This window comes from Balaenoptera physalus (genome assembly GCF_965194825.1).
Source record: "Balaenoptera physalus genome assembly, chromosome: 3".
Taxonomy (NCBI): domain Eukaryota; kingdom Metazoa; phylum Chordata; class Mammalia; order Artiodactyla; family Balaenopteridae; genus Balaenoptera; species Balaenoptera physalus.
The window spans coordinates 12265609-12292260 of record NC_138890.1 but is presented as its reverse complement, the minus strand read 5'-3'; the positions used below and the strand labels follow the sequence as shown (position 1 = coordinate 12292260).

General features: G+C 50.3%; 2 protein-coding genes and 1 long non-coding RNA gene across 3 annotated transcripts; all 3 read left to right on the top strand.

Annotated features, from left to right (window-relative positions):
* The first annotated feature begins 11945 nt into the window (after positions 1 to 11945).
* On the top strand, positions 11946 to 13824 carry BST2 (bone marrow stromal cell antigen 2). The gene is made up of 3 exons (XM_082453405.1): positions 11946 to 12401; positions 13201 to 13255; positions 13535 to 13824. The coding sequence occupies exons 1-3, from the start codon at positions 12135 to 12137 to the stop codon at positions 13699 to 13701; spliced, it is 489 nt and encodes a 162-aa protein (XP_082309531.1). The 5' UTR covers positions 11946 to 12134; the 3' UTR covers positions 13702 to 13824.
* Positions 13825 to 13861: 37 nt separating this feature from the next.
* LOC309656692 lies at positions 13862 to 14564 on the top strand. Its single transcript, XR_014261477.1, has 2 exons — positions 13862 to 13981; positions 14234 to 14564. It is a non-coding gene; the product is annotated as an uncharacterized lncRNA (long non-coding RNA).
* A 2950-nt stretch (positions 14565 to 17514) lies between these two features.
* Positions 17515 to 26621, top strand: CCDC194 (coiled-coil domain containing 194). The gene is made up of 4 exons (XM_082453401.1): positions 17515 to 17976; positions 19739 to 19835; positions 20225 to 20357; positions 20832 to 26621. Exons 1-4 carry the CDS (start codon positions 17653 to 17655, stop codon positions 20980 to 20982), a joined length of 705 nt encoding a protein of 234 aa, XP_082309527.1. The 5' UTR covers positions 17515 to 17652; the 3' UTR covers positions 20983 to 26621.
* Positions 26622 to 26652: the final 31 nt, after the last annotated feature.

Genomic DNA, 26652 nt, shown 5'->3' with positions numbered 1-26652 from the left:
CAGGTCGAAGTAGCCAAAGATAAAGGCGCTGCCTCAACAATTTTAAGAGGTGTAATAACATACCCAGCACGATGTTTACCATTGTCATCCTTTAATTAGGAACCATCAGTAAACCATGAACTATCTACACTGGTTAGAGGAGTCTCCTGTAAATTATTACAGAGAGTCAAAGGGTGATCTGTCAGTGTTAAATAGTCATGAGGCGGGCTTCCCTGGTGGCGCAGTGGTTGAGAATCTGCCTGCCAATGCAGGGGACGTGGGTTCGAGCCCTGGTCTGGGAAGATCCCACATGCCGCAGAGCAACTGGGCCCGTGAGCCACAACTACTGAGCCTGCGCATCTGGAGTTTGTGCTCCGCAACAAGAGAGGCCGCGATAGTGAGAGGCCCGCGCACCGCGATGAAGATGAAGTTGTGGCCCCTGCTCGCCACAACTAGAGAAAGCCCTCACACAGAAACGAAGACCCAACACAGCCAAAAAATAATTAATTAATTAATTAATTAATTTAAAAAAAGAAAAGAATGAGCTTAAAAAAAAATAGTCATGAGGGGATGCGTCAATGAAGGAGAGGAGAGAAATAGCAGGGTTGAGGTTACAACAACGTGAGTTATGTGAACAGCAGTTAGCAAAAGGATTTCATAGGATGTAAGCAACTGAAAAGTGTTGAGTGTGCTGGGAATTCAGGAGGGGTTCTACTGCATGGGGTGCAAAGATGGTTAAGGGGGATTCCATAATTATTTCTTTGGTGGCCTTAACCAGAAGGCCAGTAGGAGGAATGGTTCTAAGGCAAAGGTGGTGGGTGTTCTGTGGCACACAGGGTCCAGATATTTGCTATAACTATGGGTCAATGACGGTCCCCATGTTTTTGGGTGAGTCCTCCAAGAGCATTCCCTTCCTTCTCAAATACAAAAAGGAAAAAGGGATAATTTTTCCTGATAATTAGGATGTCCAAGGGCAGGTGGTCTCATTAAGCTTTTCTTTAAGGCTCCAAAAGCTATGTCATCCTGACCTCCCCAAATAACGGGATCAAGTTTGCTGTTTATATGTTTTTAAAGCATATAAGGGCTGGACCATAAGAAAGAAATTTGGAATCCAATTTCAACAGTAGCCAGCTAGCCCAAGAAAACCTCATAATTGCTGCTTAGTTTTAGGTTTGGGGAAGTTCAGGATGCCGTGAAGCCTACCTGGATCCAAATGTAGTCCTCGTTCCAAGATCAGGTGCCCTAAATATCAAACCTGAAATTTGAGCGAAATGCAATTTTTCTTTGGAGAATTTATAAGACCGAAAGTTGTTGTTTTGTTTTGTTTGTTTTTTTCTCTTTCTTTCTTGTTTTTTTTTTTTTTTTTTTTTTTTTTGGCCGCAGGATCTTATTTCCCTGGCCAGAGATTGAACCTGGGCCACTGCCAAGTCCTAAACACTGGATCACCAGGGAATTCCCAAGACCAAAAGTTTTAACAGGTGGGTGCTATCTTCCCATGAAGAGGACTGAGAAAGGAAGCATAGGAGCAAATCATCTATATATTGCAACAAAGTAGAGTCTGAAGAAAATTTTGCATTATCCAAATCAGCTTTCAAGATTTTGTGAAAAGTTAAGGGACTTCCCTGGTGGTCCAGTGGTTAGGACTCCATGCTTCCATTGCAGGGGGCAAGGGTTCGATCCCTGTTCCGGGAACTATGATCCCGCATGCCGTGCAGTGTGGCAAATAAATAAATAAATAAATAAATAAATATTTGTGAAAAGTTAAGAGGGACTCTCTGTGAAACCCTGGGGCCCTACTGTTGAGGTGTATTGTTGTCCTTCCCAGGTGAAGGCAAAAAGATATTGGCTAGGGACTTCCCTGGTGGTGCAGTGGTTAAGAATCCACCTGCCAATGCAAGGGACATGGGTTCACGCCCTGGTCCTGGAAGATCCCACATGCCGCGGAGCAACTAAGCACGTGCGCCACAACTACTGAGCCTGCGCTCTAGAGCCCGCGAGCCACAACTACTGAGCCCGTGTGCCACAACTACTGAAGCCCATGCGCCTAGAGCCTGTGCTCTGCAACAAGAGAAGCCACCACAATGAGAAGCCCGTGCACCGCAACGAAGAGTAGCTCCCGCTCGCCGCAACTAGAGAAAGCCCGCGCACAGCAACAAAGACCCAATGCAGCCAAAAATAAATAAATAAATAAATTTATAAAAAAAAAAGATATTGGCTAACCTTACCAACTGGAATACTGAAGAATGCACTGCATACATCAATTATGGTGAAACTTTTGCTTTCAGTGGGAACGAATGTTAGTAGTGTGGACAGGTTAGAAACAACAGGGTGACAAGGGATAACAATGTTGTTTATTGCTCGGAGCTCCTCGACAAACCTCCATCCTCAGCCCTTGAGTTTTCTCACGGGTAAAATAAGAGTGTGATAATAAGGTGCTGATCCCTGTAATCTTCTGTTATGAGCTTTATAACTTGAAGCGCATCTTTACTTATAGAGTATTGATTAATTCTGGGGAGAGGTTTTGAGAGATCTACTTGAATATCAATAGGAGATACACTGTGGATTTTGCCAACACCAGTTGGAGATTTTGCCCATAAGGGGGGTGGTAGCTGAATCAATAGGGACAAATGATCAGGGTTTCCAGAATCAGCTCCAGTATCGTCAGAAATGGGGCAAATAAAAGATGTTGAAGGGTTATTTAATTCACCTGATTGGTTATTTTGATTGCTACTGTCAAATTCAAGTATTATTTCCCCATTTTGGGAGAAAGAAATTCTGGCATGATACATTTGTAAGAAGTTTCAGCCTAATAAATACGGGCAGAGGAACTAAGGAGAAAAGGATGGGTATCCCTCAAGGGACCTAAACAAAAGGGAATAGGCTCAGAGACAGGAACCTCTTGAGGTTCATCAGAGATCCCCGATGTTTGAACTGTTTCGGTTCTCCGAGGCAGGGGCTGCTTTAAAGCAGTGGGATTGGACACCCAGCGTGTGGCTCCAGTGTCAATAAGGACAGAGAGGGCTTCCCTGGTGGCGCGGTGGTTGAGAATCTGCCTGCCGATGCAGGGGACACGAGCCCTGGTCTGGGAAGATCCCACATGCCGTGGAGCAGCTAGGCCCGTGAGCCACAACTACTGAGCCTGCGCGTCTGGAGCCTGTGCTCCGCAACAAGAGAGGCCGCGATAATGAGAGGCCCACGCACCACGATGAAGAGTGGCCCCCGCTTGCCGCAACTAGAGAAAGCCCCCGCACAGAAACGAAGACCCAACACAGCCAAAAATAAATTAATTAATTAATTAATAAAAAAAAAAAAAAAGAAAAGAAAAGTAGGTAAACATTTAAAATAAATAAATAAAAAATAAGAGCAGAGAGAGGTTCATTCCCAGTCTGGAGAGTTGTTTCTCTGAGCAGATTAAGACAGAGTATTGGGAAGAGCCGATGTAATTCCTTGGAGCCTCATCATTGGGAATTAGAAAGGCTGGTTAGAAAAACTGAAGATGTCTGAAAGCCTAAATTTGTAACAATCTCATTTCCAATGTCCTGGCTTTTTGCAATAATAGCAGAAACTAGAAAGTTTTGGTTTCATTTAGAGAACTTCATTTTTCAGAGTTGAAAATTAAGAATTTTGGAGGTCTTTCTTTTAGGTGACTCATCTAGGGTGTGAGCGAGCTGATTTGCCAAGTTAACTAAATCTGGAGTGGACATAGTTTCCCCCTCCACCCTGGTCCTTTTAACTAAAAGAGAAAGATCCCAGTTCAGCACACTAATAAACATAAGAGTTAAAGGCTACCCAAGTGGATTCAGCATCTGAAGGAAGACCAGAATTTTCTTTGAAAACAATCTGAAGTTGATTATAATAGTCATGAACAGGTCCATCAGCTTTTTGTGTGCAAGCCTAAATTTTGTTCCAGTCAATAGGTATAGGAAAAGCTCCTGTAACTGATCAGTGGAGGTCTCCAGCAAATGTTCTAGCTTCTTGCCAAAAGGTAGGGGTTTATTTTTCTAAATCTCTTTCAGAGGATGTTCCCATTTGGCTAGTTTCATCCGATATTTGTCTTGACCCTCACCAACAAGCATGTGGACTAACTGATATAGATCTGGAAAACCAGGTTGGTAAGTTTTGAGACAGGCTGGGACCTGGGACCCTTTACTGGAAGGCTTGCACCTGGACAAATGTCTCCTCTAGCAACCGAATACAAAGGAACTATAATATAAGGGACTAAAAATAACTACACGCATGCTCAGTAGGGGCAATTACGAACAATAAGATACAGCAAGGCCACACACCAACTGCCATTCCTGTGGTGCCAGTGAAAGCAGGGTACTGTACGTGATCCCTGCACACAGCACCACCAAGGTGGTACGCAGCCCACTTAAGTATGCCTCTGCCCAACCCACCGATCCACCCTCACCTTCACCCCATTTAAAGAACCAGCTTGGGGCTTCCCTGGTGGCGCAGTGGTTAAGAATTCGCCTGCCAATGCAAGGGACACGGGTTCGAGCCCTGGTCTGGGAAGATCCCACATGCCGCGGAGCAACTAAGCCCGTGCACCACAACCACTGAGCCTGCACTGTAGAGCCCACGAGCCACAACTACTGAGCCTGCGTGCCTGAACTGCTGAAGCCTGCACACCTAGAGCCCATGCTCCACAACAAGAGAAGCCACCACAATGAGAAGCCTGCGCACCGCAACAAAGAGTAGCCCCTGCTTGCCGCAACTAGAGAAAAGCCTGCTCCCAGCAACAAAGACCCAACACAGCCAAAAATAAATAAAATAAATTTATTTTTAAAAATTTTTAATAAATAAATAAAGAAAGAACCAGCTTGACCCCTCCCTTGGGGAGTAAAGAGCACAGTTCCAATAGGAACAGCCAGGTTCCAAAAGGAATTAGACTGAGGACTAGCACAGTTCCAGGAGAAACAGCCTGATTTCAAAAGTCAGGCCAAAGTGCCAAATGAGTACTCACAGAAAGGACAAAGCCTTTAACAGAAAGGATGAAGGCTTCAAAATAAATAAATAAACGAACAAACAAACAAACAAATAAATAAATAAATACAATAAGCAGATTCCCAAATAAAGCCTGGAGACTTTCAAAATGCAAAAAGAGCAGAGCTTGAATCCAGGAGAAAATTTACCCTCAAACTCAAGGGTTGGCAAGGAAGCAGGGAGTTCAATGGGCTCTGTGGGTGCCAACACCTGTTTGCTCACCAGCCTCAGAGTCACTGGGGGTCTTCTCTGAACCCCACTTCTCACATACCAAGTAATATTGACCTAAAACAATAAAACAGCCAGTTATTTTACCAACAAAATGGATTTATTCGGGAACAGCAAAGAATTGCAATTTGGGACATGCAATCTATGGAGAACCACAGGCAAGTCTGGAGACGTAGGAGAGAAACGTTCTTTTATCAAGAAGTGGGGAAGTTGGGAAGGGCTGTTATAAACAAAGAATCCATTGGAGGAAACTGGGAGTTTGAAGTGTAGTGGCTTTTCTTTGGCTGAGTTGTGACAGTCTCTCATTGGCTGGGCCGTTGCCAGGCAAGGAGAAATCCTTCCTTCCACCTGCTGGGTAGCAAAGTAGTAATCTTCTTCCTGTTGGAGATGCAAAGGTACCATCTCTTTCTGTTGCACAATTGACACTGAGGGGTAAGGTATGAGAGCTCGTCTTTCAGGCCTCCCCACTCCATTTTATCTTCCAGGTCACTTATCCGTTCTTCTGCCTCAGTTATTCTGCTATTGATTCCTTCTAGTGTAGTTTTCATTTCAGTTATTGTATTGGTCATCTCTGTTTGTTTGTTCTTTAATTCTTCTAAGTCTTTGTTAATCATTTCTTGCATCTTCTCGATCTTTGCCTCCATTCTTATTCCGAGGTCCTGGATCATCTTCACTATCATTATTCTGAATTCTTTCTCTGGAAGGTTGCCTATCTCCACTTCATTTAGTTGTTTTTCTGGGGTTTTTTCTTGTTCCTTCATCTGGTACATAGCCCTCTGCCTTTTCATCTTCTCTATCTTTCTGTAACTGTGGTTTTTGGTCCACAGGCTGCAGGATTGTAGTTTTTCTTGCTTCTGTCCCCACTCCATTTTAAATTAAATGTTTATTAATTTTCCCAGACGCTATATCAATAAGCTCAGCAGGCATATATTCTCTCATCATGAATGTTTCCTGAACTGGGAACTGCCCCACGGGCTGAGTTTGTCATTGCTGTACTTTTGCTTTCCTTGGTCTTAGGGGTCCGACAGCACAGAGTGCTCTGTCTGTTTCACCATCAATCACCACAACATCTTCCCCTTCAATCTCCTCACTTTCCCAGGGGTCCTACCTCTTAGTGGCTTTGTCACAAGTGTCCTGACCTTAATCTGAGACAGCTTGCACCCTCCTTGCTTTGCAAAACAGCACACTCAGTTCTCCAACTTAACATCCTGCTCTCTCACGTTGTCCATCAGCCCCAAAGTTAGGAGAGTAGTGAACAACCTCACATCCTTCTCTAACCTCAGCTCTTCCCTCAACTTCTAACTCAAGCTTCAGCCTCTAGTTGGGCATCAGTGGCCAGCCCCCTGTGGCAGCCATTAGTCTCCCTTCTTTCCTGAAGTGCACTCTGCACAGTTCCTCAAACAGAACATCAGACCAGTTGGTGTTTTCAGGACAACCCTGAACTTATGCAGAGGTCCATGAGCATCTCCATACAGGCCACTCTTCCCCACGAAGAGGTTGATGACCAACCTGTAATTTCCCCTGCAATGCCTCTTCCCCAAGGCCCATTTTTTCAGTCTCCTGGCTGGCTCACCAATTGTTGGTTCTCAACCTCTGGAATTCCTTGAGTGAAATCTGAAACTGGCCCCTATAGACAGAGGGTAAGGAGAGATGGAAGAAAGAGGCAGACCACTCCAGATGGGTAGGTGGCAGGTTTAATAAGCAAGGGAACTTACTTATGAGGCTTGTCTTGTGTGGCTGCAAGATGAGTAGATATCTGCACCCACCCACCAGAATCTTACAAGTTTATATAGAGGCCTTAATGGGGGTACAGTCAGATATATCATCTAGATGGTCTCAAAAGTGCATTACTTTCTCAAGGTTGTGTCTTGAAGTGACTTGAAATGAGAAAAGTGGGCAGAATATACATTCCAAGGATAAAGGAAGAGATATGGAGCCTCCAATTGCCCCGGTCCAGCTCCCAGTTCAACCGGTGGTCACATCCTTTTGGTGAACTCTTGCAACAAGGAACATGGTTCGAATGCCCACACTCAGCCCTGGGACTGAGAAAGGGGCGCTGATTGAACTGTGGACCCAGGGAAATGTCCAATGTGGGTGGAGGACACTCTGGAGCTTGTGTGTCTTACAGGAGAGGGAGGAGCTGCTGGAACAGGGACCATGGAAGGAGCTGGAAGGAAAACAAGAATGACTGTGGCATACTCAGAGAGACAAGAATCCACTCAGGGGCAGGCAATAGATTAAATTCTGGATTCCTCTTTAGGGAAAGCAAGAGCCAGGGAGACGTGCCTCCCCTGGGACCCAGTAACCCCATTTCTGGGAACTCAGTTTAAGGAAAGAATTCAATTGAATCCAAAACTTATCAAATGGTGACAGGGATGAACTCTCACAGGGGCGTGAGAAGGCACCAGGTATTGAGCTAAACACTTTTGATATATTGATTTATTTCATCATCATAACAACTTGGGAAGGAGCTGATATCACACCCATTCGATAAGAAAGCACAATCTGGGACTTCTCTGGTGGTGCAGTGGTTAAGAATCTGCCTGTCAGTGCAGGGGACACAGGTTCGATCCCTGGTCCCGGAAGATCCCACATGCTGTGGAGCAACTAAGCCCGTGTGCCACAACTACTGAGCCCGAGTGCCACAACTACTGAAGCCCGTGCGCCTAGAGCCCGTGCTCGGCAACAGAAGCCACGGCAATGAGAAGCGCGCCCCTCATAAGGAAGAGTAGCCCCCACTGGACGCAACTAGAGAAAGCCTGCGCGCAGCAATGAAGACCCAACGCATCCAAATAAATAAATATTTTTTTAAAAAAAAGACAAGCTAATTCTATATAACCATATATTTTTTAAAAAAGAAAAGAAAAGAAAAAAGAAAGTACAATCTCAGCAAGGTGAAGTAGCTGGTCCAGAGCCAAGATGGAATTTGAGGTCGAATCTGATTCCTAAGCTGCACCTAAGACCCTCCAGGGCAATGCTTCTCACCCTCGGCACTGTTGAGACCCAGCATCCTCTGTAGTGGTGGGGTCACCGTCCTATGTATTCTATAGGGTGTTGAGCATCAGCCCTGGTTCCCACGCACTAGATGCCAGCGCGTTTCCTCCCCCAGTTGTGACAACCGAAACTGTCTCCAGCCATTGCCAAATGTCCCCTGGGGGCGGAATCGTCCCTGGGCCAGCGCCTTCCTATAAGCATGGCGATGTCCTCTGTCGCCCGCACATGGCCATATATAACTGAAAACACCTCAATGTCCCAAAATAAGGTGTTCTGTCAATGCAATGAAATACATGTGTAGTTTCATGAACAGAAATAAAGCAGTTAAGTGAAGGAAGGATTATGGATGAGCTTTTTGTCCTTTACGAAATGTGTTTCTTTAATGTCTTACATTATTCTCTTATAATTTACCACAAAAAGAAGAATCTCCTATGGGAATTCCCTGGCAGTCCAGTGGTTAGGACTCTGCACTTTCACTGCTGAGGGCCTGGGTTCAATGGTCTGGGAACTAATATCCCACAAGCTGTGAGGCACAGCCATAAAAAGAAAAAGAAAGAAAAATCTCCCTTGTGTGTGCTCCCTGCTCCTAAAATAGTGTCTCTGCCCTGCCTGCCCCAGAGAATGATGGTGGCCTTCTCTTAACTGAACCCCTTATGAGCATGTGGTTTCTACTTGCCTACAAGGAATGTTCCAGTATGTTTTGGTGGAACTAAGTTTGTCAAAAGTAACAAAGAGCCAAAGTTGGAACAATTTGAGTGACAAAATAAATAATGTCAAGTGTAAAATAAATATCCACGAGTCCACACAGATATAAATAAATGATTGAATAAATAAATAAATGAGGGAGAAGAGACAAATCTCCCAGGCAGAAGAATCCCAAACAATTTACACAAATGTTCTGCCCTCAAGGAGGTGGATCACGGCTCCCCATCCCTTAGGTGTGGGCTGTAAATAGTGATTTCCTTCCAAAGGGCACAGCGCAGAGAGGGAGGAAGAAGGTAACTTTATGGTGGAGACACCTGACGGACACCGCCTCCACCAGGTGATCAAGGTCAACATCACAGGGATAAGTCACACTGATGGCACGTGCCCTGGACACATGTGTGATGAGAAAGGCACTTCCCCTCTGAGATCCTCGTCTCCAAAACCCAGTCCAACCATGAGAAAAACACCAGACAAATTCCAACTGAGGGCCATTCTACAGAACACCTGACTCCAAACTGTCAAGTTCATCAAAACCAAGAAAGTCTGAAAAACTGTCTCAGCCCAGAGACAGAAATGTCCCGTGAGGATCCTGGGGCAGAAAAGGACATTAAGGACAAACTGAGGCGATCTGAATAATGCATGGACTTCAGCTAATAATCATGTTATCAATCAGAATTTGTTCATTAATTGTAACAAATGTACCATACAGATGTAAGAGGGTCAAAGTAGGGGAAAATGGGGTGTGGGGGTCTATGGAATGTTTTTGTACTATCTTCGCTATATTTCTGCAAACCAAAATAAAATGATTCTTTAAAAAATGGCAAAGCTAAAATCAGCAGCACGGTGGCATAACTATTTCCATTGGGAATTTTAGAGGGAAAACCCACAGACTTTCTGTTTGCAGCACTGGGACTAGAGTGAGGTGAATAAGGCACTTGCTTTGGTTGCAGAATGTAACGGGGGGCACCCAAAAGTTCTATTATGATCATCCCCATTTTACAGCTATGGAAACTGAGGCTATGAGGAAATCACTTGCCCAGGGTCCCATAGGGAGGCAGGGCTGCTCACACACAATCTTGGCCTCTACCTGAAATCATGGTCCCAAGCTGACCCTAAAGTCTGGAAGGCCAGCACAGTGGGGCTCCAATAAGTCAGCTTTGCCAAGGGTCGTGTCTTTGCGCTTGGAGTCCTGGCCTGGAAGGGAGGACCCTACTCATGGGACACACAAGCTCCCCCTGGGCCTCCTCAGCAAGATCGTCACTGATCCCTTGTCAATCTGCCTGCTGAGTGGTTTTAATGGGGGTCTTCTAGGCAGAGGGATGTCCAACTTTGGCCCCATGCACCATCTGACCCAGCTGACTGCAAACACGGCAAATGGCAGACGCAAGAGAATCTGGGCTGTGGTCAGGCTGCGGCTGAAGAAGCCACAGGAGAAGCACACAGCTGCCTTCCAGAGGTCACAGCCGGCAACTGGAAGCCTGTAATCAAGCCGATTTCCAGCAGGAAGCTCTGGCTCCCCAGGCCACATGGAGGGGAGATCAGTGTGGCCTGAGCTTCCTTGAACCTCACTCCAGGGTCCAACCCCCTTTGGAGGCCTCTCCCCAGACGCCCCCCCGGGCCCTCTGGGTTCAGCGTGTTCCAGATGGACATGATCATCTTTCCTCAAAATGTGCTCCTCGCTCCATGGCCATGTTTCTGCACTACCCACCTCTCCTTCTGCCCTGAGCCACACGGCCGTCCACACCTCCATTGAGTGCCTACTGGATGCCAAAGCATTTTACTCAGAACTCCTCACGGGCCCCTCCTGCTGAGGCTGCCCCTGTTATGGCCGCACGTTACAGATGAGGAAACTGAGGTTCTGTTAGCGCAAGTCCGTGCGCCCTATGCACAGTGAGGCCAAACAAACCAAAACGTCAGAGTTTGGAGCAGAGAAAGGTTTATCACAGGGCCATGCAAGGAGGCGGGTGGCTCGTGAACTCGGGGTTCAGAAAAACCGTGAACTCCCCGAAGGGTTTCAGCAAAACATTTTTAAAGGCCAGGTATGGGGGCGGTGGGTGGGTGGCAGGTGTTGGTCACAGGGTCTGTGATCAGCTCGTGCACAATTCTCTGATTGGCTGATGGTGACGTAACAGGGTGGTGTCACAGGGGTTAACATGATCAATCCTCAGGCACCACTAGGCCTGGGGGCTACATGCTCATGGTCATCAAGTAGTTAACATCTTCCATTTGGTGAGGGAGGCGTTTCACTTCTGTAAAAACAACTCAGGAATGTGCATTAGATACTGTTATTTAGGTACTTCAGAGAGGAGCTGAAGCAGAAGATATGGGGGAAGAGCCTGCCCAGGGAAGGCCCCATAGGGTCCTGCTCGCTTACAGTTCAGAGGGTTTATGTGGAGTCCTGGGGTGGTAGGGGCAGATAGTGGAAGTAGGAGCCGGTTCCTGGGTGGAGCTAGAACAGGGACCTGGTTTGTTGGCTGGGGCAGCCTCTGTTGGCCAAATGGGGGGACTGCAGCCTTAGTCTCATGGGTCCATCCAGATCGTCTCCCCGCTCCCGCAGGCTATGGTCCCTCCTCTGACACCCTCCATGGCTCCCTATGGTCCCCTTGGTGGGGGGCGGGGAGTGGCAGGGATGCTAAGTGAACCCCTGCTAGGTCACCAGGGAGACCCCTGAATTCAAAACCCAGCCTCTTCAGTCAGACCCAGACCCTGTCCCCAGTCCACTAGTCACCTCTCAGCCTCAGTTTCCCCAGCTGGGGACTTGGGAACCAAAAACGCCCTCGGCCTCTTCAGGTCGTGGTACAGATGAACACAAAGCTGGCATGCACTAGGCACTCAGTAACTGCAGTTGTCACCCTCAGAAACATGAAGGAGAAGGGCAGGGACTTGAGATGGGGTGTCGCAGGTAGCCCCAGTTCCCTCCCACAGGATCTCACCAGCCAGCCACCAACCCAGAAAGTCCCGAGGCCATAATTAGGCAGAAACAACCCACCTCTTTTTCTGAGAAAGCGAAACAGGAAACCGAAACAGAAAGCCTGGGCTCTGCTCAGCCTGCAGATTCCCCATTCAAGCACCTCCAAGTCAGAGGATCCTACTGGAACTTGTCATTGGTCGGCACAGCTCCTATGCTAATAAGTGGGTAGCCCCAGCCCAGAGGAGATTCCAGCGCCCTCCCCTAACTCCCGTCCAGTCCCTACGGGCAGATCTGGAGGGCACCTGCTTTGTATCACTACAGCCCTGTGCCCATGGTTGACCACTTGAATGAGTCGGTGCTGCGCTGCGGCAAGCTGCCACGGTGCGTGTGCTTCCTGCTGCTTCTGGTCACACTGATGGTTATCCTCGTGCCCCTGATCATCTTCGTTGTCAGGGCCGACAGCAAGGACTGCACGGATGGCCTCCAAGCAGAGCGGGAGTGTCAGAACCTCACTCGACACGTGCAGCACCAGCTAACCCAGGCCCAGGAAGTCTTACACAAGATGGAGATCCAGGCCGCCACCTGCAACCAGACGGTGGTAAGCCACTGCACCCCCTAGAGTGGGCCCTGTACTTGCGGGGGTTCGTACAGGGTCTACGTGGAGATCAAGATGATAGACCTTAAAACTCCCCCCTGGATGTCCCCACCAGGGTTTGGAGACCTCTAAACTCTCTCCAGGGTGCTAGTGTGGGGTGGGGTCTTAAAACATCCCAGAGCACCCAAATCAGGGGCCTCAGTATCCCTGCTAGGATATGGGGGAATCTCCAGACTCCAGGGCACTGGTGTGTGGGAGCTAGAAACTCCCCTCGGGCCCCAGTCTTGGGGGAGCAGAAGTCCCCTCTAGGGGTTGGGATCGGGACCTCACCAGGTCCCAAAGAAAGAAGAGGCTCTTGATACTTCCACTGCATCCTGAGAGACTTTGGAATTTTCATCTGTGTCCTGATATGGGGGAACCTTGAAACTCCCACTGGACCTCTACTTGGACTCCGAAATCCCCCCTGTGCTCTGGTTTTGGGAGGACCTCTCAATCTTCTCGGGCAATAGCCCGGGGGATCTGGAAACTTCTCCTAGAGTTTGGGCATGGGGAGCTTCCAAATTCTCTTGGGGAGGGCCTCAAAACTCCCATTTCGAGGATCACACACTTATCGGTGGCCCTGGGAGGGTGGGAGGTTGTGGCCACTCTTCAAGGTGGGAGACTGAGGTGCAGGGGACGGTCGGAGTGGAAACTGAAGGGGGTTTGGACCCAAGCTCCTCTGATCCCAGGGCCTAAGGAGGGGTCCAGGGCCCAAGGACAGAAGTCCAGTTTCCCACACCCCACCCCCACCCCCGCGTCGCAGGTGACCCTGAGGGACTCTCTGAAGATGGAGCAGGCACGGGTGGCGGAGCTTCAGGGTGAGAAAAGCACGAGGCCAGTGTTCCACGGAGGCGGCTCCGAGGGGTGGGCCAGATATTGAAGAGGACTGAGGAGGGAGGGTCCCAGGGTTGGGGTCGGGAGGGAGGGATGGGGCCAGATTCCATCTGGAGTAGGGGAGGGGGGAGCACGCCAGGTTTCCCAGCGTGGGTTGAATGAGGGCGGGGCTAGAGGCGGGGACTTGTCCCGGGTTGGAGCCAGGTGAGTGGGCGTGGTCAGTGTGTTGACGCGCCCCTTGATTCTGTACCCGACCCCACCAGGAGAGATCAAGATTTTGAACCGGAAGCTGGAGGACACTTTGGAGGAGGTGCAGCGACTAAGGTCCGAGACGACCCCCCACCCCCGGCTACTCCCCTTTCACCCCACCCCGAAGACTCGCGACCCCCTTGGCTTCGAAAAACCCCGTTGCTCAGGGGGCAAAGTTTAAGTCCCAGCCTTGTCCCTTGTGTCACACAGCCATGGGCTGGCCGCTGCCAGCTCTCCTCCCCAGTGACTTGGTGGGGGAGGAGTGGAGATTCTTGGGGGCGCAGCCTCCAGCTGCTGGAGCCGGCCCGGCAGCTGCCTGAGTTGTCCCGATCTCTACTCCGGAAGGGGGAGTGAGGCCTCAGCTGAGAACAACTCTTCTAGCTGCTGGAGCGTCCTGTTCGCTGTGGTCGTGGTCGTGGTCCTCAAGGCTCTGCTGATCTGAGGTCCCAGAAAGCCGGCCGGTAAGGAGGGGGCAGCTCGGGGGAGAAGAAAGCTGGGAAAGGATGGGAGTCGGGGATGGGTCACGGTCTGGGGAGGTGGCCTACCTGCGGGGCAGAGGGCTGGGCACCGAGGAGGAGAAGAATCTTGGAGAGGGAGGGAGAGCCCAGTGAGCAAGGAGGGGATGGGGGGGGCGGTCCTGGAGCGGGGCAGGGCTTGGGGGGGCGGAGCCCGTGTTGTATCTGCCTCTGAGTCCCTGTTTTGATGTCTTTTAGGCCACAACCTGGACTGGTCCGGTTCCCTCTCTGCTTCCCCCTTTGAGGCTTCCTGACCTGGCCCGTTCTGAGGGGACCACATGGCAACACGGTTGTGGGGAGGAGAGGGGGGATGGGGTAGCCTAAGGGGTCCATGGGGCAGCTCTGGAGGGATACCTTGGGCATGGAGAAGTAGCGGAGTTGGCCCAAGGCTGCCCTAGAGCTGAGGAGGGCATGGGGGTGGAAGGTGGGGCACCTGCTTCTTGCTGACACGGTTTCTAGAAAGTCACTTTCTTCTGGGGTCTTTGGGCTCCGAAAAAGTAAACACCCCTCTAGGGGGGGAAAAACTTTACTCTCAAGTTTCTGGAGTGTTATTGTGTCACCCCCAAGCATCTGGGGCCTGCCCTGCGGGCCAGGGTGGACACCCATTGACATCCACATCCAGCTTTCCCTGCTCTAGAATGTTCTCAGGAATCCCTGCGTTTCTGGCAGTCACCACCCCACTGCCTCCCCAGCCCTCTTCTCCATTTGGATCGTCTTAAAGAAGTCTACACCCTCATCAGCCTGCCTGCAGTGTTCTGCTGTCATCTCGCCGGGATCTTCTGATGGCGGCGGTCCCATGAGGAAACCAAGGCTGTGGATGAGGGACACTTTGTCCTGGTTCCCAATCCCTTCCCACAGAAAGTGCAGGGCTGGGATCAAACCTGGATCTGCAGACACACACAGGCCTGTGTCACAATGCCCCCTCCTCCTCCATCCCCCAAACTCTTATTCATCCTGCAGTACCCAGCTCTGGGAGCCCCTCCTCCAGAAAGCCTCTCTGCTTCTCAAAATTGAAGGCCACTGGGAGTTCCCTGGTGGCCTAGTGGTTAGGATTTTGAGCTTTTACTGCCGTGGCCCGGGTTCAGTCCTTGGTTGGGGAACTGAGATCCCGCAAGCTGCATGGCACGGCCAAAAAAAAAAAAAAAAAAATTGGAAGGTGTTCAAAATTGAAGCCTACCATCTGATAAACCCTTCAACCCACTTTCTTGGATCCTCCCATGGCCCATAATTCCTTCCTCCTCTGTTATCTTCCTTCCTCCAAGTTCCCCTGGAATCCTGACTATTGTCCGGGCAACTTCTTGTGTATGGCTGGGGGTGGGGGCAGGTCCCTTGCATCTGCCCAGAATTCCCAGAATTCTGCACTGCCCTCGACATGGTCCCGAGCCCAGATGGTCGGGCCCCCTCCTCCATGGCTCCCGCTGTCCTCCCAGGGCCCCCCAAACCCCATCCCTGCGACAGGCCTCCCCTGATGCCCCCCGACCCCACCCCCGACCCCTAACTTCCTCTTGCTCCACCCCCTGTGACCATTTCTCTGCATTTTGATTTGTCAAGTTCCTTCCTGCCTCATGGCCTCAGCTAGTCTCCACCCGCTGCTCGGCGCACCAGCTCCCCACTCTGAAGTTCTAGAGCAGGGTTTCTCGGCCTCCAAACTCTTGACATTTGGACTGGACCATCCTCTGCTGTGGGGCCTGCCCTGTGTACTGTAGGATGTTGAGCAGCACCCTTGGCTTCCACCCACTAGAGGCCCATAGCACCTTACCCCGAGGTTGTGACAACAAAAAAAATGCCTCTAGACATTACCAAGTTTCCCCTGGGGGGCAGAATCAATTCCGGTGAGAACCTCGGCTCTAGAAGGTGAGGCTTGGGTCCCCATCAGTTCTGTGTCCCCAGCTCACAGGGGGGCTCAGCAGGTGCTCCCATGGAGTCCCTTTACAATGACTGAGTCATTTCACCACCCCCTCCATCGGCAGCCCCATCTAACAGATGAGGAAACTGAGGTCCAGAGAAGTGACTGGACTCTCTCAGGGTCTCTCAGTTGCTCAGGCAATGAAACCCTCTGCTTCCAGCAGGTTCTCTTGATTGCCAGGAAGCAAACCTTTCTCACGTGACCTCAGTCCTTTCCCATCCCCACTCAACATCCTCACCCCCAACTCCCAGCTTGGGCTCCCAGCTTGGAAAGTCCCAAAACAGCTCCGCCTGCCACCCCCACCATACCTGGGCTGTGTTTCGCTGATGGAGGGGGCAGGTTTGCCCCAATATTACGGGTTTGACCTGCTCAATTTCTTCCCCTAAGTTCCCACCCAATGGCCAGGGTATAAACGTCTCTCTTTCCTAAAAATGCCCCTCTTCCCTGGCTGGCTGTTGGGGGGATTGCAGCTTCAGCAGGAATCTGGCAGTGACCTGTGGCTGCTGTGTGTCCCTGGCCTGAGACTTAGCCTCTCTGGGCTCTGGTTTCTTAATGTGGAACTGGGGGGTGGGGGTGGGGGTGGGAGGGGGCGGGGCAGGTCAGGGAGGGACACAGATTCTAGTTCATAGCGTTCACTCAGCTCACATTTCTGCACAACTATTGTGTGCCAGGCCCACACGGTGGCAGTGTGAACAGGGCAGGTGCAGGCTTTGCTTTCTAGGGGCTCACCCAGTCTGATGGGGGAGGCAGCCAGGAATCAAACACAGGTAAAATGACAGCAGAGCTGAGAGAGCTGATCAAAAGGGGCCTGAGTTAGTGGGGAAGGGGGAGGGTTCTGGAGGAGGAGACACACTGGTGGACAGGGGAGAGCTGGTAGGAACTGTTAACTGGGCAAAGAGGGAGGAGAGGGCTCTCAGGCAGCCCTGGGGTAGGAATGCGCTGGCCTGAAGAGCGCTGAGGAGGGCTGGAGGGGGCTAAGAGCAGGAAGTGACATCACAGACCTGCTAGGGGCCTTGCTGGGGAAGAAGAGGAGGAGGAAAGGGAGGTGGAAATGGAGGAGGGCCAAGAGGAGATAAGGGGAAAGAGGGCGGAGGGGGAGGAGGAGGATTTGACTCAGAGGGAAGTCTGGGGAACGGTGTGAACTCGCCTGGATCTGATTCACGTTGTAAGATCGCCCCCTGGTGGCCTAATGGAGAACAGGAAGGGAGATGGGACCGATCCACCCTTGCGTCGACCCTCTGGTCCTCACAGCCAGTCACAAAAAGTGTGGCAGCCTGAGCCAGGCCGACCTCAAATGCTCGAGTAGCCTCCCGTCTTCTAGGCTTGTTCTTTCCATGAACAGAATAGGGACAATATACCCCCAGACCCTCGCCAAGAGCCCCCTGTGCAAATGGGTGCTTTTGCGCAGATGTGCTCAAGTGATTCCCACAAAGCCCTACGGGGCAGGAGCTACTGTCATCTCCGCTTCACAGAGGGGGAAACTGAGGCTCAGAGGGTCACGTGGGATGCAGATGCCAGACTGGAATCCAGGACCCCCCCAGTCCTGTCCTGGGCTCCACTAGCCTGGCCTGGCCCCTGGCGTGGGTCCAGCCCCTCCCAACAAACTTGAAGCCACCGCCAGGCAGGGCGGAACCGTGGGTGTCCCTGGCGCCCCAAGGTGCCAATTAAATGCTCGTGGCCGTCTGGGGCCAGAGCTGTGGATGGCGGCGGCATGGCCGAGCCGGGGCCGGAGCCGGGGCGCGTCAGGCGAGTGTTCGCCCTGTGCGGGGCCGCGGTGTTCCTGGCAGCGGTGGCGGCTGGAGCAGCCCTGCTGGCCTGGAATCTGGCCGCCTCGGCCTCCCGGAGGCCTCGCTGCCCAGAGCCAGGGGCCAACACCACGGCGCCGCCTGGAGACCTGGTGCCCGAGGTCGAGGAACTTCGGCGCCGGCTGGCAGAGGCTGCCCAGCGCGAGGAGGCCCTGACCAGGCAGCTGAACCAGGCCGAGGGTGTCCGACAGGAGCTGGAGGAGGCCCTAAGGGGCTGTGAGGGCCGCCAGGTAGGTGGGCAGGGTGGGGGGCTGGGGAATCCAGAATATGGAGGGGAGAGGGTGCACACACATCCCTGGGGCTCCCCCCCCCCACGCCCTGTGCCTTGGTTTCCGCCATTCTTCAATTGAGGGAGGCAAATAAGAATACACACGTAATTCCTTCCAACTCCTACAATGCCAGTTCATCCTTGAGTCTACCTTCTGACCAAGAAGGTGCCACTGTCCTCTGCTATTTGCCAGATCACTGGTGGAGGCTAGGGAAGCCTCAGACCCCTAAGCCCACCTGGGGAGGCCCTGTGCTAACCCTCCCCCTAGGTACCCACTCAACATCCCACCTCCCAGCCAGTGTACAGCAGCCCTATTTTGAGAGAGGGACATTCATGTCACCTGTAATTAGGAGGCTAAAGTTGGCCTCTTGGGGGAGGTACCAGCCAGGTCCTCCCTTTTCCTCCTGCCACCCCCTTCAAACCCTTCCTTAACCCTTCCCAGCCCTGGGCCTCGCAGAAGAATCATCCTCAATGTCCCACCATTCACGTTTATTGAGTAACTACTGTGTACCCCTGTGTCCCAGGCGCAGCAGAGGTTGGGCAGTGTATGAATTTTTGAAAATTCATGTCTTTTGAAAATTCATCCCTACACCTTTCCTGACTGCCTAAGGGAAAGGCCTGGGGCAGCCGAGGTTAAGAGCAGCCTGCACTGGGTTCAAATTCTGTCTCTGCCTCTTCATGGAGGATTCTCTGAGGAAGCCAGGCCAGCGGTTTTGCAGAATGTCTTGTTGCCGAAATCTCGGCCTCTGTACACCAGTACCAAATAGAAATACGGAGACAGAGTTTTGGAGGAAGTAGAAAGAGTAGCTTTATTTCTTTGCCAGGCAAAGGGGGAACACAGCAGGCTAGCGCCTCAAAAAAACTGTGCCCCCCTCTCTGGGGGAATAGGGAGAAGTCTTATAATCAGGGCTTGTAGTCTGGGGTAGCTGATAAGGATCAAGGCAGTGATGGACTTGCATTCTTCTTCTGGGAAATTTCAAAACGGCTACAGCTGACATCAGGCAGCTCCGTAACTGGGTGTGGTCATCTCCAAGATTATCGCTGGTGACCTTCTCTCTGAAATGAAGAAAGCTACAAGGGAGTGTTACAAGGGAGTGTGGGAGAAAAGAATGCCAGGTGCAGGATATAATTCACATAGAGTCAGAGAGTGATTAAGGAATTAGCTTTGTGTAGGACAATTCTAGTTGCATGCACTACAGATTAGTAAAAGTTAAAGTGAAACTAGGATTGCTTAACTTTTATAGGCCTGCTTTTGCTGTTTCTATAGCCATTCACTCATTCCTTTGTTTTCCCGGCTTGTTAGTAGGAAAGAAAAACCCCATTTTCCACTTCTATTGTAACAGTCTCACAGAGGTGACTAAGTATACCCTAGAAACCCAATTGTCAACCACCAAATTGGCTTGTGCTGGTCTGAAACCCCAGTCTGCGAGTCTAGATATAGCTAGGATTGGAACCAGATCCCGTCGGCAGAGCTAAACCTTTTCTACATCTAGTTGGCCTGGAGTAGGGGCCGGTTGACCTGGACAAAGATCTCCTTCCAGGCAGGCACCTGTCACCACTCGGTACCCCAGACTTCAGAGGCCACGTCTGTGTTTTACAACTACAGGACCCCAAAGGTCCAAATAAAGCTCAAGGAACACCAGTGTAGTCTCAGTCTCCCCTAGAAAGGGCGGGGCCAATTCACTCCTTCTCCCCTCCCCCCTCACTTCCCCTCCACTCCGCAGAGTCGGCTTCAGACCCAACTGATGACACTGAAGACTGAGATGGACGAGGCCAAGGCTCAGGGGACCCAGATGGGGGCTGAGAACGGGGCGCTGACAGGTGTGTTGGGATGCAAAGTGGTGGGCAGGTCTAGAGGTGGGAGGAGCCTAGACGGTTCCCAGCTACGCAAATGACACGTACAGGTGCAAACGTAAAGCAGACGAACGCGAAAACTTGTGAAAGAAATGCACATAATATGCAAAGGTCATGCGAATGTCAGAAAACAGTGCAAATACAACAAAATATGCACACGCCGTGTAGAGATTCCCAAAAGTAATGTAAACCTATGAAAAGCTATGCAAATAACACGTAAAGGTCAGGCAAACAGCACACAAACTTAATTCAAATAAAATAAACCACGCAAATAGTAGGCAGACTATGAATTCGGAGCTGGTGTGCGAGGGGCAGGAGCCTGGTCTCCAGCCTGATCCTGCCCCCTGCGCCCGCAGAAGCCCTGGCGCGCTGGGAGGCGGCGGCCACGGAGTCTGCGCAGCGGCTGGCCGCGGTGCAGCGGCGCGCGAGCGCGGCGGAGGCCGAGGGTGAAGCCTGCGCAGCCCGGGAGGCGGCGCTGCGCGAGCACGTGTGAGTGAGGGGTGGGCGGGAAGGGTCCGGGGGAGGGCGAACCCATGCCCCTGCCCATGTGGGCGGGGCCTTGTGGAGAGTCAAAGTGAAGGTCAGGAGTTAGAACTTGGGGGGTGGGGTAGGCGCTCTTTGGGGACGGGAATCCCCCACGTTAGCGCGGGCACTCTGGAGGCACGGGTCCCTGGGGTCGGGCGCATACTGGGGGCTCCGGCGAGGGCGGGGAGTGCAAGTGGAGGATGCAAGAAAAATCGAGTATCGAGCGAGGGGCCGGGGGCCTGGAGGCGGAGCTTCTGGGGAAAAGGCTGGGGGTCCCTGGGGAGGGGTCCTGGAAATGGCCAGGGGTGAAGGCATGGGGGATCCTGGAGCATGGGATCTCTGGGGAGGGGGCGTTCCCAGGAAAGGCGGAAGAATGCTGGAGGGTCTCTGGGGAAGGAGGTTACAGGTGCTGACGGGACCCTCCCTCCTTCCCGGCAGTTACACCCTGGAAGCCCAGGCCGGTCCCCAGCGCAGAGTGCCACACCCCCGGACCCGCTCCGGGTCCCGACCTCGGCCCAGCCCCCGCTCGCGCTCTCGCCCGGGAACCTCCGGGGGTTGCAGGCGACCAGCGCGGCGCGCACGAGGGTGAGTCAGACCCCAGCTGGATCAGGGCTCGAGGCCAGGAGGACAGACACTGGGGGCCCTGCTGGGACACTTACAGAGGTACCCACGCTGGATGAGATGCTCAGTCGACACCCATCAACGCCCAGCTTTCGACCGACAGCCGCCCTGAACGGAAACTGTGCAGAAAGAAGACCCGACCCTCTCTCCTTGACCATCTAGTGCTAATTTTGCAGATGGGGAAATTGAGGTCCATTTGGTCACAAGGTGAGATAGTGCAGAGCTGGGACTTAAGTCCCCTCTAAGGACAAGGACAGTGCTGCCCTCATCCCACAGACGTGAGGACTTAGGGACCAGCCCTGACCTGGGAGTGACCTGAAGGGGTTACTTCTCCTCTCTGGTCCTCAGTTTACCTTGCCTGTAAAATGAGTGATCGGAATGGTGAGAGCCAGCATATCTTTGACACCAAAAGCTGACAAAAATGGCACAATAGGAAAACTACAGACCCCTCTCCCTATGAAGAGGGTACAAAACTCCCAAATGGAATTTTAGCAGAAAACCAAATAACACATTTTTAAGATACACCATAACAAAGTGACTTATGCCTGAGGTGCAGAGATGGTTCAATATTTGGAAGTCTGTTAATAAAATTCACCATACTAATGGATCAAATGAGAAAAATTCTGAAAAGATCATCAAAATAGCAACAATTTCATGTAAGTGAGATTATACGGTATTTGTCTTTCTCAGCCTGACTTATTTCAGTTAACATAATACCCTCTAGATCCATCCATGTTGTTGAAATGCAAGATTTCTTTTTTATGAGAATATTATGAGTAATAGTTCCATTGTGTGTGTATATACATATATATATATATAAAACATCTTCTTTATCCATTCATCTATCGATGGACACTTAGATTCTAATTTCCAGACTATAATCAGATTTTGCCAACTGTTCTGATAATGTCCTTTGTAACAAAAGAGTATCCTGGCTTACACATTGTATTAACCTGGAACATTCCTCAATCTGTCTTTGCCTTTCATGACACTGGCATTTTTTAAAAAGCCCAAGCGAGTCATTTTGTGGTGTCTAGTTTGGGTTTTTGTGATGTTTCCTCATGATTAATTGGCGTTTTTGGCAGGAATGCCTCAGAAACAATTCAACCTAATAATATTATCTGCTGTTGGTATGACTATATATAGAAAACCCAAGAGAATTAATGGAAACTTTCCTATATCTAAACAACTAGGTAGAAAATCCTTTCAAAGAAAAGATCCATTTCAGATAGTGTTTTATATCCAGGAATAAACTACGTTCCTTATTATGTAAGGATCTATTCTATATTAATTTTTCAAAAAATAACTCAGTAGAAAATGGGCAAAGAACATGGGCAGCCTGCATAGAAATATACAAAAAAGGGGCCCAATCTCACTGCTAGGGAAGAAATGCAAACTGAAAAAAATGTGATACCGTTTTCTACCCTATAGTTTGTCAAAGACAAAAATAAAAACAAAAGTTTGTGAATACGTTGTGTTGGCACTGCTGTTGGGAAGCAAGCAGTCCCACACACTGCTGGTGGGACTGCTCATTGGTACAACCACTTGGGAGGGCAGTTTTCCAGAATCTCTCAAAATTAAAAGTGCACATATTGTTTGACCCATCAACTCCTCTTCAGGCAATTTTTCTGCAACCATATTATTTTAATTAAAAACAATTTTTAATCTACAACCATATTTAAATGCATACAAAATGATGGACTGAATGCAGTGGAGAATCCTGTGTTGGATCCTGGAACAGAAAAACACTTAGTGAGGAAATCAAGTAAAGTCTAGAGTTTAGTTAATAGTAATATACGAAGATTAATTTCTTAGTTTTGACAAAGAAATTGGAAGAAGCTGCATGAGGGCTATTCGGAGACTCTCTGTATTATCTCTGCAAAGTTTCTGTAAATCTAAACGTATTCCAAAGTTAAAAGTTTACTTTTAAAAAGATGAGGGTGGAGGAGAGGAGAAATGAAGACATTATTACCACATTCTTGGTAATTGCAAAAAATTGGAAACAACCTCAGTGTCCATCAGTTGGGGACTGTTTAAATGAGTGTCCGTCCATCCACACCACGGAATGCTATACAACTGGTTTGTGTGGGTTTTTTTATTTTTTGTTTTTGGCCAAGCTGCCCTGCTTGCAGATCTTAGTTGCCTGACCAGGGATTGAACCTGCGCCCTCAGCAGTGAAAGTACAGAGTCCTAACCACTGGACAACCAGGGAATTCCCACTATAAAACTGTTAAAAAGGCCAAAGCTGATCTTCTCTGAGACGCATTAATGTAAAAAGCAGGAGAGCAATAATTTGTGTACGTCTTTTAAAATTTGGGACTGGGGGAAACTTTTATCCAAATATCTCTGAAGGAAACACTGGTCACAGCTATGGCCTCTGGAAAAGGAATCAGGGATCTGGGGATCGGCGGGGGAAGCAGTCTCATGTTCCTCTGTATACCTTTTTGTAAAGTTTGCATTTTAAAAATCATGTGCATGTATTACCCTTAAAGTAATTAAAATTTGTTTGGAAAAATTTCTGAAGAGGCTGGTGTAAGGAGGGGAATAGCAGCACTTGAAACTCTGATCCCCCCCCTCAGCCAGTCCTGCTCGTTATCCCCCCACCCACCTTGGAGGTGGCTTGGCAGTGCCTGATCAGGGCCTTTACTGGGAGAGGACCAGCTTGGGGTGGGGGGTGGAATTGGAGGGCCGCCCCCCAAAGGAGGAGGTGAGGCTGAGGGGAGGGATGAGAGTCTAACCACTTTGTTCCGTTGCTGGCCACCAGGGGTCGCCCCAGTCTGCAGACCTGGTTGCTGCTGGCTGAGGGCCCAGAACTTGAGAGGCTGGGAAGATGGGTCTGAGACACGCCCCTCCCCCTGCAACTCTGGCGTAAATCCAGAAGTGAGCAGGAAACAGCTTCTCCTTCTGGAGTCAGCCAGGGCTTGAGACTGGCCTTGCCTTGTCTGGGGCCCCAAGGACTTCAGACCCCTCACTGTGGGGTCCAGGGCTGATGCACACAAAGGGCTGGGCTCAGGGCTGTAAATGGGACCTAAAATATTATCATTACTTTTCACTTATTCTGCTAGCTTCACCTTGGCCGTACCTGCCAGGTCCCTGAAAATAAGCTCCGGGGAAATGGGGAGCCATGGGGGGTGTGTGAGCAGGAAGGGTACTATCAGATCTGGTGTCAGAGACAGTTGGGAGAAAAGAGGGGGGGCAGAGGCTGGGCGCTGCAGATCTCCATGGGAGGCCATAGGATAGGGAGTGGGTGAGAACTGGGGGCAACTTGGAGAGAACAGGCCCCAATCCCCGGCCAGAACGGAGAATCCCCCAGCTGCCTTGCCTTCCAGACCCCACCTGCCTCCCTCCCCACAGGGCCAGCCCCCAGCCTGCCCTTGCTCTGTTGTACCTCCCTGTCTCCACCTGTCCAGTTACCACTCAAAGTCTCTGTCTGTCCCTCTGTCTCCGAGTCTTTACCTCTGTGTCTCCACCTTGTCCCCAGCACACTCTCCCAGGTCCCTGCCCTGGCCTCCCCTATTCATGGTCACCCTGGGGTCCCTCCATGGCTACAGAAACAGGCGTGTGTGGGAGGGGGGGTGGAAAGGGGAAGCCTGGCACAAGCTGGGTGAAGGGCACTGGGGACAGCAGCAGCCTGACCTTGTTGGCCCCCAGTCCCAGGTAAGAAAGTGGGTCACCTTTTTTCAGCAAGGAACACAGATGCCCGGAGAGGACAGGCTCTTCCCCCCCACAAAGGGCTCTCCTTGCCTCCTCTGTCAACTCCAAAAGCCCAAAACTTAATTTCCTTTGCATTTAACCAAAACCCAAACACGTTGGCGTAAAAGTGGAGGGTTTTCTGAACTTTGCTGAAATTTTTCTTCGCCAGAAATATCGCTTCCTCCAGAACCTTCCTGAAGTTCTGTGAGAGTTTTTAAAAACCTCGTGTCTCCTTGAGAACTTCAATGTCGGTCTTCAGAGTGACACAGAGCTGACTTCCTCATGACAGTCTTCCCGTCTCTGCCCAAACAATCAAATAAACCAAATGGCTTGTTTTTAATTTAGAAAAAAATAATTAAAATCGAAGTCAGGTTTTATGATGACTCTCCAAAGGAATTCAGAGAGATTCATGCACAAAATTTCCTGTGACTATGACAAATGGTTTTCAGGGAAAAACCAAATGCTCACATCATTCGATGCATTTGACCTCATGTGAATTCGAGGACCAGTTGCTCACCTCCTCCCTCTGGAATTTTCTGGCCAGGAATTCAGGCAGAACGTGTTCAGAGAGTCTGTTTTTAGAAATTTTAGACTCTGCTGGCAGGAGTGTCAATGGAAACAACCTCTTTGGAGGACAAATTGATGACAGCTGTCAAAATGTAAAATGTTATTGCTTTAGGACCCAGCAATTTCACTTGTGGAGATTTGATATCAAGTCTTATTTTGTTCATTGAAACAAAAAATTTAGAAACAGTCTAAGTGTCCATTGGTAATTATTATGGTAATGTATTTGCCGAAAACCTAAACAGCGGTCAAAAGGAATCAATCTCAAAGTCATAATGTTGAGCAAAAAGAGGAAGTTTCATCATTACCTTTTCCATTTTAAAAAAAAATCTAGCTTTTAAAACAAATTATTGGAAAAAGAAACATTACAAATCAAAGTTGTGAGATCAAATTGCCAAAAAGAATGTTATTTTTGAGCTTGATACAAAAGACATTAGTGTGTATATTGAAAACTCTTGTCCTTACACTGTGACAGTTGCTCAAAATTGTAGCACATCAGGTCTAGAGTGGCTTTTTCGTTTTCTAGGAGTTTATGGTTGCCTTTCTTTTCCCTTGACAACAGATATCATGTTCATACATACATATATGCAACATCGTCAATATACAGTGAAAATAGCCAAAATCTGAAGTTCACACCAAGACTGTCACACCACCTGGCATTGGCCTAAGCACTGCCCGCATGCCTGAGCTCTCAACTGGACCCTTGTCACCCAGGCTCTACCCCTGTCATGCCCCCTTTCCCCTGGTGATCCCACAGGCCCAGGGCAACAGCAGCTGGGACAGTGTCCCTCCCCTGTGTCTCAGTTCCCCAGCCTCACATCAGAGGCTGCACATGATCCAGCCCCACCTTAAAAAAATACCACCATTTATTAAGGTTGACTGTGTGCCGGGCACTGTGACAAGTGTTTCACAACTGGCTTTGTTGCCTCCACTTTAGACAGGAGAAAACTGAGGCTCAAGGAGGAGAAATCACTTGTCCCAGGTCTCACAGCGGTAGGTGGCCCAGCCAGAACTTAACTCCGGGGGCCTGCATTGAAATCATGTATTCACTCTGCCTACATGACTCCCCATTAATGCAGAAGGGAGATGTCCTCCTCCTACCCCGTTCCAGGGGACTCTGGGTGGGCCTGACCAACCTAGAGAAATAGCTGGTTGGGCACCACTTGCAGCCCCCAACCCTCCTCCCTCCCAGTAGTGGCTGGGAAGGGTCCGGAATCAGGAATCAGTGGGTAGCTGCAAAGGCCAAAGGTCAGACAGGGGTTTCCTGCCCATCCCTGGGAACTTCCTCCTTCCCGACCCAATTCCCACCTCCTTGACGATCACCACCCTGGAGGACCCCTCCCCGCTCCGCTACCCTGGCTAATAGGGGGATGGGTCCCCA

Bases quoted from the DNA above. Each gene is read 5' to 3' on its own strand.
- BST2 (XM_082453405.1), top strand. From the start codon at position 12,135: ATGGTTGACCACTTGAATGAGTCGGTGCTGCGCTGCGGCAAGCTGCCA. The intron at 12,402-13,200 runs GTAAGCCACTGC...CCCGCGTCGCAG, and splicing joins CCACCTGCAACCAGACGGTG to GTGACCCTGAGGGACTCTCT. The intron at 13,256-13,534 runs GTGAGAAAAGCA...CGACCCCACCAG, and splicing joins ACGGGTGGCGGAGCTTCAGG to GAGAGATCAAGATTTTGAAC.
- CCDC194 (XM_082453401.1), top strand. From the start codon at position 17,653: ATGGCCGAGCCGGGGCCGGAGCCGGGGCGCGTCAGGCGAGTGTTCGCC. The intron at 19,836-20,224 runs GTGTGTTGGGAT...CTGCGCCCGCAG, and splicing joins TGAGAACGGGGCGCTGACAG to AAGCCCTGGCGCGCTGGGAG. The intron at 20,358-20,831 runs GTGAGTGAGGGG...CCTTCCCGGCAG, and splicing joins GCGGCGCTGCGCGAGCACGT to TTACACCCTGGAAGCCCAGG.